The sequence below is a fragment of the Nuphar pumila genome, unplaced genomic scaffold (genome assembly GCF_984573655.1).
Source record: "Nuphar pumila unplaced genomic scaffold, dmNupPumi1.hap1.1 HAP1_SCAFFOLD_208, whole genome shotgun sequence".
In the NCBI taxonomy this organism is placed as follows: Eukaryota; Viridiplantae; Streptophyta; class Magnoliopsida; order Nymphaeales; family Nymphaeaceae; genus Nuphar; species Nuphar pumila.
Window position 1 is genome coordinate 1 of NW_028323218.1, and position 15442 is coordinate 15442.

The window sequence follows — 15442 nt, forward strand, 5'->3', positions numbered from 1 at the left end:
GCGCGTTGGGCTCGCTGCATCTTCACGCCCGTTTGTCCAATCATCATGAGCATCTGTTCACTGTTACGAGATTCATGTCTTCTGACAGCTGATACCGGCTTCGCTGCCAGAAATTCTGGCGGGGCTAAGCCGAACTTGATTGCTTGGTATGCGCGTCACACCTGACAGGGTGCTCCACATTAGAAGTGAAGCTCTCACCTTACGCGTGCTCGAGGCTCGCTCTGAGCAGCTCTCGCAGTGTTCGAATGTACATTCCTGGATTCGGCAGGTGTAGCGTCGGCGCTTGCGAACCAGTGTGCATTGCTTTTCTTGCTTGGGCACTTGTTTAGATTGTTGATCAATTTGAATCTCCATACCACGATATTCAACATGACAAGGCAGGCTTGAAGCCTTGCTACCAATCATTGACCCACATCATCTCCATATTCATAACGAATCTTGCTAGAAGCATAGACGCGATTTAGGGCTTGTATCTGTTTCCAGCACTGGTGTGCCAAGACAATGCCAGCCCACATCATCATCATTATGCTACAATGCACACAGTGAACCGAATCCATGTTATTATTAACATATTAATAATACCGGTTTTGGGGGCTTCGGGAGCGTCTGCTCGCCAAAGAGAACAGCACTTTCCTGACACCAAACTTGTCATTCCGAGTAAGCTAGTTCAGCATTCCTTGTGACAGTCATGCATGGCAGCAAACAACAGCATACGAAAGGCTTCAAATCAGCGCTTTCGATGTCATTTGGTTGCTCATTATACTTTGAACATTCAACAACCAGGTGCTCACAGCGCCTCATGCCATTCAAGCAAGAAAGCATACTTGTCCAGTCCAAGGAGCATTTATCAGGCAAAGGACAATGTGGATGTGATAGTGTGATAAAGTTACACATCATCAGAATGCCTGAATCCAGAACCCTGATTTACTGGGATGAAGTACACATGCCTTTGCCTGACCTGACACCTTGTGTCTGCTCTCCCCATTGATCATCCCCTCTTTGCTGCCACTGTCTCACAGACAAGCACATCTGCATCAGTACGTACATGGGATCCCAACGTCTGGGAGTACTTCTTTGCAGTGATGATGGCAGAGGTAGTCTTGCACTTTTTTCCAAAAGTTGTGGAGCTACATAACTACAGGTGTGCACCCATGGCATGCCCCTCTCATTTGCCTGCACAACCTGTTGCATCATGACTAGTAGTTGACCTGAATAAATTTATCCTGCCAGATATCCAGTGCATGCATGCAAAGCTGTCATGCCAAGCCTGAGGTGATGGTTTAGCTGCCACATTGAATATGACCAGATGGGATACCCGTCCTGCCACACCAGGATTCTTCATCTGTCTGGCACATTCATGACCACGTTGCATAATTCTCAAATTCCATCCACCTTTGTGTGTCCATTTGAAAATGACGACTTGCTTCGGACAAGCCTCACACATCCAGTAGATGCTGGGGTTGACACATCAACCCAACACGACCAAGAGAGGCCTTAATGATGAAGAAAGGCATCCGAGGGGAAGTCTGTCAAGGTGGTCAGGCATGCAATAGGGTTTGATGGCACGGCTGGACAGTAGAATGTGTTGGTGGACAGAAAGCTGTTATGTGAGACTACATGCCACCATAACGTCGCCTCTGATGGTGGCAGAGAGGCAGGACGGCCAGTGCTTGGACAGAACAGGGTTCGATGCTCATTTCTTTCATACAGCTCTCACCCTTTGACAACGGAATGTCAGCAGCGCCACCATTCATCCTCCGCGAACGTGACGTTTGGGCGCTCCAATGCACAACTGCACATCCACAATAGTTGTGTGTTGCGCTGGCTGACTCGAGTGATCGTGCAGTGCAGCGAATGGCTTTTCGCAGAAGATGTACAACTGGAACACGCTCAATTCCAGGGTGTTCAGCAAGCTGGGATTCACGATTCCTCAATCGGAGTGCGAAGCAGTGGTCAAGTGTGTGCCACTGGCGACGGAGCGTGTTCTCAACCTTGTTCGCAACAAATTTGCCGAGATCACTGAAAAGGGGGTGGATCAGGTCCTCTCCACCAAACGCACTTTGCCGGTGAGCCCCCCTTGATGTCTGCATTACCGCATGCAACTTGTTGCAGGCTGCGTCTTATCACAATGATGGAGTCAGCGACAGCCACGACGACAGTCTGATTTTTACTTTGGACAAAATGGCCCTTCAAGCTCTCATGATGTCTAGGCTATCCCTGGTCGAAATCACTTGTACCGTTGAGGCGATAACACAGGCATATGCTACACGTTGTGTGACGGGACCGGTGGGCCTGTCCCAGGCTCGCCCTTTGTGCTTGCAGTGTTGTTTCCCTGGATTCCGCGCATGACAATCAGACGTCTTTGGTCAATACATTGCAGCCTTTCCATTTGTAAATGATACTTCCGTCCCTGTGTACACATTATTGTGCTTGAGACGCCGATCCGGCTCAACGCTAGTTGGAGTCCCTAGGAAGCGTTGGTTCAAATGAACCAAAACGTACGTGACTGACGTGCATCCCTGCACCCAAGCTGTGATCGCAGTCCCAGGCCCTAATCATGTATCTTGCATATATCCAAACCGGTGCCACTGGAGCTGTCAACTGCGCAACTCCAGTCCCGAGTCATGCCCCTCAAACCCAGAAAGTCAATCAGTCGACCTTGCCTTAGGCTGATGCATGCTTGAGTGACATGTCTTCATGCACAACAGCGCGTTTATCGAGTTCACAAACTCATCATGGCTTGATACCTGATGCGTTTATTTATTTATTTATTTTATCAGCGGGTTTGCATGTGAGTGAGGTAAGGTTTGCAAACAACAGAACACGATCATCAGCAGGATGCAGCATCAGTCACATAGTATTTATGGTAGATGGTCATTATGAGTCAGCTACGCTGTTAGGGGTATCACTCTTCACCTCCTTGAGACCGGCTGCCGATTGCGCAATTCAACTGACTGGTTTTCATGCTTGCTCGCCATGGACAAGTGGTTACCCCGTCCACTTTCAAATCAAGGGGTCGTGCATTTGAATCTTGATTCGGCTCTCTGATGTGCCGAGGACACTGGTGATTAGAGGAGTTGCTCACGAAGCAAATCCCCTCCGGTCTTGGCGGCGTTCGATTTCCGTTTCCCCCAAATATTTTGCTTTGCAGCCACAGCAGCAAGTCATGGTGTACATATTTTCATTGTTCCCGTGTTTGCTTTGCAGCCACAACAGCAAGACGTGGAATACACGTCGTACAAGGTTGCAGCGCAAGTCGAGCGTGCCACGGCGAACGGGGGTCCCGCAGCGATCAAGGCAGGGACATACCCGGTTGGAAACAACGCGCAGCACGAACAAACGATCCGTGAATTAAAGGAAATGAACGAGGTGCGTTACCATGCATGGCTGCTGTCGTAGCTTGCCTCCTCAGTGGGGTCTCGTTGCTTTCCCTGGATGTGTAGATATTTCTGGAAGAGGATGCGTTGTCATCTCCAGACCACGTGATCAAAACCCGTCGCCACGGGTGTAACTCCTGGGTAATAATGGCTTTTCACACTCCTGGTGGTAATCTCCTCTAGATACATTCACGTCTGGAATGATACACACAAATTGATAATCCAGCCAGACAGGGGTCCCCGTGCTCATCAGTGTGAGTATGTAGGAGCCCAAGCTACAATCCCAAGTTGGTTTTTGCTCCATTTATGTGGGCTGATTTCATCCCAGAATGGAAGTTGCATGAATTTGTTGATTCCTATTGCGCTTGACAGCGAGTCATGCTCTTGCAGATTTTGGAGACCAAGACACGGAAATTGGAGCAGCTTGTGCGGTTGAAAGACGCCAAGATTCAAACTCTTTTAGCCAAGATGAACGCTGTAGGTGTTTCGGATGCGTCGCGGGGCGCTGAAATGTCATGAGACACACTGTGATGTTGCTGATTCTTTGCACATCACGATGCTTCACATGGTCGCCTTTGGTCGTTCCATTTCTCAACCAATGAAATGAGACAGATGACCACAAAGTAACAACATCAAGCATGCTGCATATACAATAATTAATATCAAGGTCCTGGAGCTTACATAATTTTGATTGTGCAATCAGAAGATTACTATCTGAAAGTCCCGACCTACGCAGCCTTTTGTGCAACCACGACCTTGTGTGACGGCGTGTTATGACGGATTGCCACCTTATCAAATCCTGCTGAAAGGAGTTCGCTCTTCATGTCCAGAGTGACATATTCCTGGAGCCATGGTTCCGTAGCCCTGAAGGCGGCAGATGCAAATGGGCTATTCAGTATCCGCTGAGCACCTGCCGAATTTGGGTCCATATCCATGATCATCATCACTCCACCTGGCCGCAAGATCCTGCAGCGCATGCAAAGTGACGTTTGCCGAAGCTATGTAACTCTGCAATGGGCACATAGTAGATGGTTGGACCTAGTTGGTATTATCAATAATTGCGGCTATAGCTGGCGCAACTGCACTGGGCAAGTGAAACGGACCTGTCAGTAATACCGTAGTATATTAGCCATTCGGAACTTTTTTTTCGAAGCGTGACACGTCACATTCATTATTTCTCCGTCATTCAGGAGAAATCGCCCAAACGTGACATGTCACATTCATTATTTCTCCGTCAATAAGGAGATTGAAATCAGCAGCGCCGCAGGCGAAAAGATTTTGGAGGTACATCTGTGATGAGCAAGCATCTGCCATTGCAAGAGTTCAGGTGCAATCATGCTCATATGTAACGTCCAAGTGCAAGCAAGGCACGGTTATCATCACCCCCATATCAAAGAGACCATTGCAATATCCTACACCACTACCGGTACCGTCCAGTTAGCGGCGTTGACCCGTGAACTTGGACGTTGAAGCCTTGGTGGGGTCATAGCCTGCTGGTTCCTTGCGCCGGCTTGTGCCCTGCCTTGAGCCACCTCACCTGTTTCAACGTCACTAACATCTACCAGGAGCGCTGCTTCTTTCTCCAGTTTCACAAACAGGTAATCATCAATGCGATTCCATTCTTTCTCATCATGTGCGGCTTTTTCAACAGCTGTCATGTCCTTCACCTTCTTGAAACACAGCAATGACTGCCTGAACCGGCCCCAGACGGGGCAGACGGTACGTGACAGCGCATTTTGGAACAATGGTGGTTTCCGCAAGTTCAATAGGCTATATATGCTTACATTCATGACAGTTTTCATCCTGGCTTGCATATGCAGCGTGCCATGAGTAGGCCAGGGTACAGGGTTATCCCTCGTCCATGTGCATGCAAGGCCACGGTACAGGGTGCCGCAGGCACCTCGGAAAATTGTTTGGGTCAGCGTCACGCGTGACATTTATTATTTCTCCGTCCATATGGAGGTTTTTCCCCCTAGGGTGACGCGTGACACAATATGATTGTGGACACGGTAAGGAACTTTTGCCCAGCGTGACGCGTGACTCTCCGAATGGCTAATATACTACGGTGGCTGGTGGAGCTTTCGAAGAGGGCCTGCTAGTTCCAATTGCTGATATTCCCTGAGGGGTCTTTGTACCTTTCCGAGTGTGTGTTGGTTTACTGGTACAGCTCGAGCTTTGATGATTCTGCTTCTCTGTGTAATGAAATATACTACGGTACCATGCTCAAATTGGTCTGGTCGCTCATCCTGGAATGTAAGTACAAGTATGGGGGGAATGGATTCATGTACAGAAGCGGCCTAGGAGTTTTTACGACCTTGGCTGGTGGAGCTTTCGAAGAGGGCCTGCTAGTTCCAATTGCTGATATTCCCTGAGGGGTCTCTGTACCTTTCCGAGTGTGTGTTGGTTTACTGGTACAGCTCGAGCTTTGATGATTCTGCTTCTCTGTGTAATGAAATATACTACGGTTCTGTTTCTCTGTGTAATGAAATATAATACGGTAGACCGTAATAGACTGATATGAAATCTATCTTTTGTGGTTATAATTGACGATGGATCCAGGCACTCTACATCTTCAAATACAGTTGATGGCATTCCCTTAGTCGTAGATTCTCAATCTAAAATCAAAGATGCTGGCAGAGATTGACTCCAAAATCTCCGAGATTGATTGATTCGATAAGATTAGAGGATTCTGATCTTATCAATCAATCTGTGCCACAACATACCAAGCGATTCCTTGTGATCCCTCTAGTTGCAGCTATCGTACACTATTGTACACACCTTCGGTCACATCGCTTGGCTCCAGCCCCTAGCCATCCATGCTACTGCACATGGCTACACTTGTACTGAGAGCCTTTGCTCTAGACACCAAGACAATCCACTTTACGTGTGTTGATGTCCCGTTATAAGGAATGCATGGTCTGAACTCTATGTGACATATAGCCCTGACGGCTTCAAAGGACAGCTCTACGTGTCTGTTAGTCCTTAGTCTAACAACCCCGTTACAGCAAGATCCGCAAGTGCGGGCTGCACAAACCAATACCAATCACATGCAGAGGTAGATTGAGATGGAGTGCAAGTTGCACTCCGCAACGGTGTGCAACCAGAATGGCTTGGCCCGCTGTTCGATTGGACTGGTCGCCTTGCCGCGAACAGGAGGGGCCAATTGCATGCTCCCAGGCTGTTGCACACGGGGACAGTCATGAGCAGGCACCCAAACAGATCACGAGTAGTGTGCTGTGCACCTGCTAACACGATATGTAGAACACAGTCAAGAAAAAGGCCTGCCGACTCACGCGCAGCAAGCTCAGACCACAAAGCTCACACCAAGCCTCCAGAATCTCCCCATCAGCTCTAGCCCTGGTTATCATTGTCCATGTGCATCACCAGCTGCACGTCAACGGGCAGGGGGGAACAGGTTACCTGAAAGCCTCATGCATGGTGTCCACTGCTGCGGATTTGGGTAGCTCGTGACTGACAAGTGACAAGGACACCACATCAGTGGAGGCGTCAGGAAGGCCGGTTCGTTCGGCGAGCGCGTGCCGGAACACTATACCCTTCCCTTTTTGCAATGCTTCGCTGGCCCGCTTCTCTTCCAGATAGTCCGCGACAGCAACAAAGTACGGTGACGCATCAAGCCCTGCACAAGCACCCTGACATTGCAGGCGTTGCCCTACGCCAACACAATAAAAAACGAAAGCAAGGAATCCACGCCATTTGCCCATGGCGTGGCGCGCTTAAATCCCCACTCGAGTCGCGGGAGCAACAGCTATTGCGGAATCCCGGGCTTCCTACAAAACCCTGGAAATTGTCTTCGCTAGTTACATCTGGGCTTCATGACGGGTGCACAAGGTTGTCGCCAGGCTGGCTCCTTTCCACATACGCTGCGCCGACAGCACTCCCGGAAACACCTCGGAAATCACACAAAGCATGTCACATGGAGCGCCGTTAGACAGGTACGCTGTCCCTCTCGCTAAATGGCGTTCTTTTTGCTGAAGGCGCACCTAATACCGAAGCGTCAGGGAATGCGCGTTGCAGCGCTTGACTTGACACGCCAGCAGCACATCCCAAGTCTACAGCGTTTGTGACTGTCCCGCACCCCCAGCCGTCCATTTCCTCAATGGCCAACCTGTGGAACTCGTTTCGCATGTTTGCGTCTCCCAGGGGATCAACTTCCTTCTTCGCAGGGTCCATGACATCCGCGTGCACCGCAACCGTGACCAGCTCAAACTCAAGGGCGGGCTCCCAAGACATGTTGCCCTTATCGTAGGCATGGAATGGCATCAGGTAATATGACGGGTATGTCAAGTTGGGGTCGGCGACCTTTTCCAAACGCAGGTCCCAGTCCACTGAGGACTTGAGCTGCAAGCCTCGAGTGATGTCGATGCCAATCTCTTTCCCGCGCTGCAACATGCTTGTCACATCAGGGCCTGTGAAGCTTGCTTTTTCACGCAATGCAACGACTATCATGTGGGACTTGCCATGTTTGCTGTGAGAAAGGCGCACTGGTACGAACAGATAAGAAAAGCGGGGCCTGGACCCATTTTTCGATAAAATGGATCCATGTTTCTTCTGTCAACAAGTATGGAACCCATTTGCTTGGGGAATGAACGGCAGTCGCACCTCCTCGATTCTCTTTCGTGCATTGGCTCGAGCCATCTCCCAGATTGGAGGGAATTTGATGATGGCGGAAATTGTATTAATGACGAGGCCGGTCAAGGGGCTCGGCTGCCGGATCTCCAAGCTGAATCACACACGGCCGGGAATCAGGTTTCCATGTTGTGTCAGTCATACATCTTTGCCTAAATCTATTCTCTAAGCCAGTGAGGGATGGCACAGGCAGTTGTGATGTGCTTCCTTGCTTCTCGGGGACCCCGACGGGGTACCAACACTCTGGGTACATTACCTCGAGATAGTGCTGACTACACGTTGGCACGAGAACAAGCACGCAGCAATGAAATCACAGTGGGGCAATTTCCAGCTAATAATCACGCAGAGCTGTCTTGCACGTGGTAGTGCAAGTCACTGGCCAAGCGTTGTCGTCCCCGCGACCGTACACATGTATCTCGAGATAGGGGTACAGCCATACCCGTTTTGCGCCCTCGCCAGGTGGAATGCCCTAGCGTGATCCCCCGTTCTCCTCTTATCACCAATGCATCTGCTCGTCAAGCCATGTGTGGATGTCATCATCTTATCTCGCAACGGGAAGAAGGGGATCGAATAGGGTGCAACCCTACAGACCGGACAGTGGAAAAATGTGCTCTGTTGCCAAGACAAGTACTTGAAGCGTGTAGTAAATTCCTGGGAATACGCAGTTCAATGTGGCACAGTTGAGATACAAAGCTTCTATGACATGCAAAGCTTCTATAGCAGGGTATGCGTTCCTAATTGGCGAGACGAATACAATATCAACTTGTTACGAGCTGGCAACGCCATAAACATCCGTTTGTCACAAATGTTCGTGCGCTGATGTGCACTTCAACCCAGGTCATGCCAGGAAATTTGAGACAAAACTCGGATCCCACGTGCCTCACATAGATTCTGAATGACTCGGACACAGTAATTGGGCAATTATTCGTAAATTACATGAGTTTACTGCAAGTCGGTCAACGCACAAACCAACTTTCCAAAGGCAAACAATCTACCACTCAATGCCAGCAGCCTCTGGGTCTGGGATCCAGTCGTCAGAGTCGTCCTGGGGAATGAGACCCTTTTTCAAAAGCATTTGGTAGCCAGCAGAGGATCCTGCGTCGCGCATCTTGAGGGGGAAGAGTTCCTTCTCCTTGGAGCCCTTGCAAATGCCAATGATTACTTCGTCTGACTCCTCGGAGATCTCTACCTCACCTTGCATGGCCGCGCACACGGTGTCGAACCACTCCTTCACTGTCAGCTCCTTCTCCGTTGACAATTCTTTGGGAACGTGGCATGCAACAGCAACCTGCAATGCCTGGAAATGGTTAGCACATGACACATGTGCAACTTTAATCCCTTTCATTTGGATATCCAGAACACTAGCTGGCCATACCTGACACTGAACAATCTTCACTCCAGTATCAGTTTTGTGCTGGATAGGAGATGCAGATGAGGTCCTTTGCCCACCCAAGAATGAACACATCCGACACAAGCGACACTCGTCTTTGACCTCACAATGCATTGAAAAAGCACGCAGCTGCCCAAGTCTTTGCAACCTGTGCCACATGTCAAGTAACCGTGCATGCTGCAATGTACAATTCAGTGTGCGGGGAGAAAAGTTTGATTGGCATTGGCACCTGCCTATTTGTTGTTTCAAGTGCATGCACAATTTTTGCAAGGGTGCTGGCCTCAAAGCATTGCTGGTGATGGCAATTGCTCCACCCTGAGGCGGGCAACCTTGCAAAAGGATAAGGATAATTGGACACAGTAACGTTTGCACATACCACCAGAAACGCCAGCATAATAAAGTACCCACTGAGGATGGTGCAGCAAAAGCATGCACACGCGCTTCGGTATGCCGTTCCGGACATGGGCGTGTGGGCATGTTGTCGTCGAGACGCACGTTGAGCTCCAACCAGCACCTTGCCAGTGAAAAGTCAAAGAGATCAAACAAAACAGTCAATCTCTGCCATAGCATACGCAGCGAGGAACCATATGGATGATGCGCGACAGCTATTGCGGCGTCAGGGTGGCGACGAAACCAAGGGACGACACAGGTGCATTCTCGCGTGCCCTCAAACTGGTTCATTCTTTCCAACACATGCGAATACCCATGCTTGCCTTCCCTGACTGAAGCGTGCAGCTGCTGGTTATATCAGTTGCCACCGCTAAGAATCTTCAGCAAGAAGACCGAAACACCAAGCTGTCCTCGTCTCTATGGAAAGGGCAGAGCGCACAAAGCGTGATTAAAGGGAAGCATCACGTGTAATGAGAGAATCACGCACATGCTCATCACCCGCTGAAAAGAAGCACTTGCCAATGTGCCCAGCACCTCCCTTGCGCTCCTCGGCTGCCTCGTCGACTTCCTTGTTGGCGCCGGCAAGCACCTCCTTCAGAAGTTCAATATCACCATTTGGTGTCTGAACGGCAATGTTGAAATGCTTCACTCCACCCATGTCGCACATTCCAGCCAGATCCACGCCTGCAAATCGGGCAGATCTCAACAAAGTCCATCCACAAACGCCGCAATAACAAAGCGCCGGCGCCGAAGTAACAAACACAGTTGTAGGTCGTGCACATCTTTCCTAAAAACCTGCTGAACGACCGTTGAAGGGCTTTGGTGGCGCACCCTTTTTGCCACCCTCCTTGTACGCAGCCTTTTTGTCAGACTTGGCTTCAGACATTTTGACTTGAGCACTTCTCAGGAAATAGCAACAAACGACAGGAAAGAGACTGCTGTCGGCTGGCTCTGCGCTTATGAGAATTTTGATATGAGCTTGAACGCTGGGCATGGCACCTTGAAGGCATGGCCACTTGAGAGAGGGATCTTGGTGTGTGTTGCGTTTGCCAGGTAACTATCTGAGATAGTTAGTACCCTGACACTTGATGCAGCTCGCTGTCAGCGTCGCTCAAACAGCGGGAACCGATATTATTGGCACCGGACAACGTCACAAATGCAAGTCAGAAAGCAAGCAGCGACGGAAGTCGCTTAGCAGGATGCATTGCTCTGAAGGACATGCTAGCCAGCACACGCTAGTATGCATTGCAGCAGCATACGGGTCTTAAATTGCCGGTGTCGAGGTTGGCACGGCCAAAACAATCCATTTCCCCAATCTTCTTGGTTCTCGCTCCGAAGATCAAGTAAACGGCTTAGAGACGGCACAGCGGCAGCCCTAATTAGGGCGTTTCTAGAAAACGAAGTGATTGGTCGCTCGGATCCACCAAGCGTATTTCCGTTTGCAAATGTTTTCACTTTTGGGGCCTATAAAGCTTCAGTGGCCGACGTCATCACGGCCCTTGAGCCATTGAACCGCCAGGACCGAGTGAAGAAGATGCGTGAGGTACGGGCGCCGTACGATTTGCAGTGAGTACTCCATATTTTCAGCATTCAATCAGACTGATCAGGGGATCCGCAGGTCGCATCTATGAGGACGTTTGATGTGGTTCCTGTTGTGCAAGGTGCGTGCTTTCGATTACGGCACCAACTCCAGACGACGCTCCCGAGTCGCAGTCCGTGTCACAGTCACAAGCCCTGCATGACTCATGCCACGAGGTGCTTTGAAGCGGTGTGGATTACATGTCACATGTCGTCCGCCAACATATAACAACCCCACTGCCCATAACGTTGGGGTTAAGTTGGGGGATTCTGGTCAGACATATCAGTGCTCGTGTTTTCTTAGGCTATCAAAGGTATAGACACCATGCCGCCATCTTCTGCCCCGCGACACTTGCCCTAGCTTAGGTGTGCAAATCTGCAGGCAAGCATTGTGTTAACTCATGGAAAAGGAACGGTAAGCTGCGCTACATGTGATGGAAACCTAAACAGCTCCGGAACTTTCGTGTCTCCATGATCGGGGACTTTACCCGTCCTTGCACAATGTACCGCGCTTTCCATGTTTGAATTGGCGCCCGCTATTGGCTTCAGCGTTGCACTCCTTCTACATTCTTGCTCCAGTGTGCATCATGGTGACGCACGGTGCTCTTATCATTTGGGTGCACTTCTTTCTTTGCCATATCGCGAAATTGCGTTGATTGACCCTAACCCTGGATTGACATGAATGCTGCAACATTCAGGCTTGAGTGACGTTGGAAACCTGGCAGCTGTTTGTAGAAGTGCAGACGGTATGCCTCCCTCCCTGCTACCCGCCTACAGCCTTGCATGTCATACTACTCATTTAAATGCCACTTCATCTCATATGGGCAAGCCTGCGACCTGACATGCATGCTATCTAATCTCATAGGCAAGCTTGTGACGCGACATGCACGGTATTTGATCTCATAAGCAGTAGTTTTGTCATCTCGGGAAATGCTGCATATCGCCATCTAGGCGCGAGACCAGCTCTGGCTGTCTCGCCCGTTGCCAATGCAGCCTTTTTGGGCTGGCGTGCTAATTTGTTTTTCTTCTGTGCATGCTGTTTGATCTCATAAGCAAGCTGGTGACCGGGCATGCATGCTATTTCGGACCGATTTATTGCACCAAGAATGTTATGTGGCAATACCGAAGTCCACGCCTCACGTGTAAGCCTGTGCCGCATGGGGCCGCACGGCACCAAGCTGGTATACCATACTAGATACTGATATGATATATCAGGATTTATCAAGTTCTTTTCATATAAAACGTGTAAAGGCGGCGTAAATCGTTGAGAACTCCGCGACCAGTCTTCCGTTTTTGCATTTGAAGGTGTCAATCATTAGATCTCATTATGAGAAGTTCGCAACCGGAGTGCCAATTTGCTGGTCGGAATGGGCGCTGTCTCATGGGCAACGCATCGGCAGCTCGGAAGCATTATTAGTTGTGTGGAGTTGAATGACTCGGCCATGTCCAACTCCATGCATTATCATCGACAACAGACAAGAAACGTGTCAAACGATAGCTCTTCTCAAAGCGAGTCTGAAGCGGTCGCCAGATGCCTGATCCGATGAGCAGGCGAGCAGATATGCTCGAAATAAAAACGGCCCCATATATTGCGATTTCAAGCACCTTCTCTATGATACGGATGGCTATGATATATTCGTATAATCTAGGTACGTATATATAGGGTAGGGCCAGTCCTACTCTTACGTAACATAAGCATTCCTTGTCACGCTCTGGCAACGAGGGGCAACAGCACGAATAGCTGCATGGGACCTTGTTCTGTAAGTTACTTTCCCCTCATACATGCCTGTCACAACATGTAGTTGTAAGGGTCTTTGTAGCAGTGTTTGCTACCACTAAGCAAGACGGTGAGGCGTACACATGTTTGTTCACAACACAAATGTCGTAAACCAACATGTACCAGGGCGGGCATGCTGTGCCCAGGGTCCTGATTGTCCTGCATTGCTGCAGCGTTAGGGTACGGGGCGATGCATGTGATCGACGTGTTGGCAGATAGGCACCGGCCCACAAGCCGCTCGAGTAGGGGCTCCGAGAAGTGGGTGGATCTGCAAGCCTGGACCAGCACAGCAGACTGCGTGCGTTTCCTTAGAGGGCAAGGCCGCCAAGTTCTGGTGACTCATCTCGACGACAAAGCAATCCCGATCTCAGTACGCATGCGCCCCCGCGTTCTCCTGCCTCACAGCTGCCAGGGCTCTGTGTGCTTGTGAGGGCGTTTACATGTGACTCAGCCTCTGGGATGTTCCAACCCTGCAGCGGAGGATTTGCTGTAGACATGAAAACAAAACCAAAACAAAACAATTACGCCAGCCCAAAGAAGGCGGCGTTGACAGCTGACTGTAGACATGACTAAACAGACAACATGACCTCCCGCGGGGCACGCACCCAGCCATACTTTTCTACCCGCCGCGTGCGACAAGCTCCAATGGATTTGGTTTGCATAGCGGGGCTCATCCCTGTAACAAATACTGCAGACCAGAGCATCCAGTACCTACACTGCACTGGTGTGTGGAGTGCAAGGGATTCTGCATGTCCACGGCGTTGGCATCTCAAGGACGAGTTCGTTTGGCGCATGGCACATGAAGGCTCGCGCATTCGCAGGAAGTGGATTGGACGCGGCCGACAGCGCTGATTCTGGGCAACGAGGTGAATGGAGTGAGCGAGGACGTCGTGCGCCTGGCCGATGCAACATGTGCCATTCCCATGGCTGGCTTTGTGCAGTCATTCAACGTCTCTGTGGCAGCCGCGATCATCCTGCACGAGGCACGTGAAGCTAGGATTCGCAAGCAGGGCCACCATAGCAACCTCTCCCCTGAGCAACTCGACATCCTCCTCGCAACCTTTCTTCTCCGCGGCACGGTGTGTACCTGCTTCCTGTCCTTGTTCTTCATGTGTTGTGATGATGTGAAAGAACGGAAATGAACACGCCAGCCCAAAGAAGGCGGCGTTGACAACGAACGAGACAGCCAGGGCTGATCTCACGCCTAAGTGGTTGTGATGATGTTCCTTGCGTAAGCAATCAATGCCTACCTTCAGGTACCTGGTGGTGAGCATGGCTTGTGTGTTCCGTCCCGTGTGTGTGCACCCTGATGACTGGCTTGCGGGGTCCTCATAGCCACCGGAGCGTCCTCTTTGCTTTCGTCCGCAACATCCTGCAGGCACTCTCGTGCCGCGGCCCAAGCCTCTCCTGGTCAGGGTTCAGCCCTCACAGAGTTATAAAATGAACTGACGTCAAACTTGCATGGCGATTCACACAGAATAAGTTTCCACATCTGCCTGCCTTAGGTGACAGTAACGGTAGCACTGATTCCCAAGTACTTCTTGGAGTTACCAATGTCCATGTGGATGCAATGGTGTTGTAAAAGGATACCAATATTACTTTACATAGATATTGGCAGGGAACAGTCAACAGGCAAGCAAGGCAGCACATTCGAAGTAATACAGCTCATGGAACGTTCATCATCATGAGCGGATGTGCTCAGATCCTTCACATGGTTGAACTCAGCTATGTCCGGGAGGGCTTTGCTGCTGCCAAACAACTCCAAAAGTGCTCACAACATTGGTTGCTCGTGACTTTGTTGTGTGATGTGGGCTGGACTGTGCATGATCGTACTGTGACGCTTGGGGTTCCTGGTACTGTTTCCCGTGATATGCTTAGTTGTATGGCCGCCCTGGGTGTTTCCGCTCACGCGTTAAACTCTGTTGTCGAGAGCTGCTTCCGTTGTGCGCATGACTCTGAATCTTACGCATGGCCTTGTTGTTCAGCGTCGTGAGCTTGACGGCCGCCTCATGAATTTGGCGTTCCATAAGCCTCTGTAGTTGCGTCCTCCTGTGGGGGATGCCGCATCCCTCCATTTAGGCGCGAGATCAGCTGTGGCTGTTTCGCCCGTTGTCAACGCCGCCTTTTTGGGCTGGCGTGCTTGTTTTGTATTTGTTTTGCTCAGATCCCTCTGCCTGCTCCACTTTGTTTGCGCCGTGAAACTCATTCAGTAGCACTGCTTCATCCGTGCTCCAGACTGAATGGAGACTGTTAATTAAGCTCAGCTGAAACTGACACACTTGC

The 15442-nt window shown here is 50.3% G+C and overlaps 1 protein-coding gene across 1 annotated transcript; it reads left to right on the top strand.

Annotated features, from left to right (window-relative positions):
- The first annotated feature begins 1871 nt into the window (after positions 1 to 1871).
- LOC149810779 (uncharacterized) lies at positions 1872 to 3896 on the top strand. The gene is made up of 3 exons (XM_089994127.1): positions 1872 to 2066; positions 3208 to 3369; positions 3750 to 3896. The coding sequence occupies exons 1-3, from the start codon at positions 1872 to 1874 to the stop codon at positions 3894 to 3896; spliced, it is 504 nt and encodes a 167-aa protein (XP_089850253.1).
- Positions 3897 to 15442: the final 11546 nt, after the last annotated feature.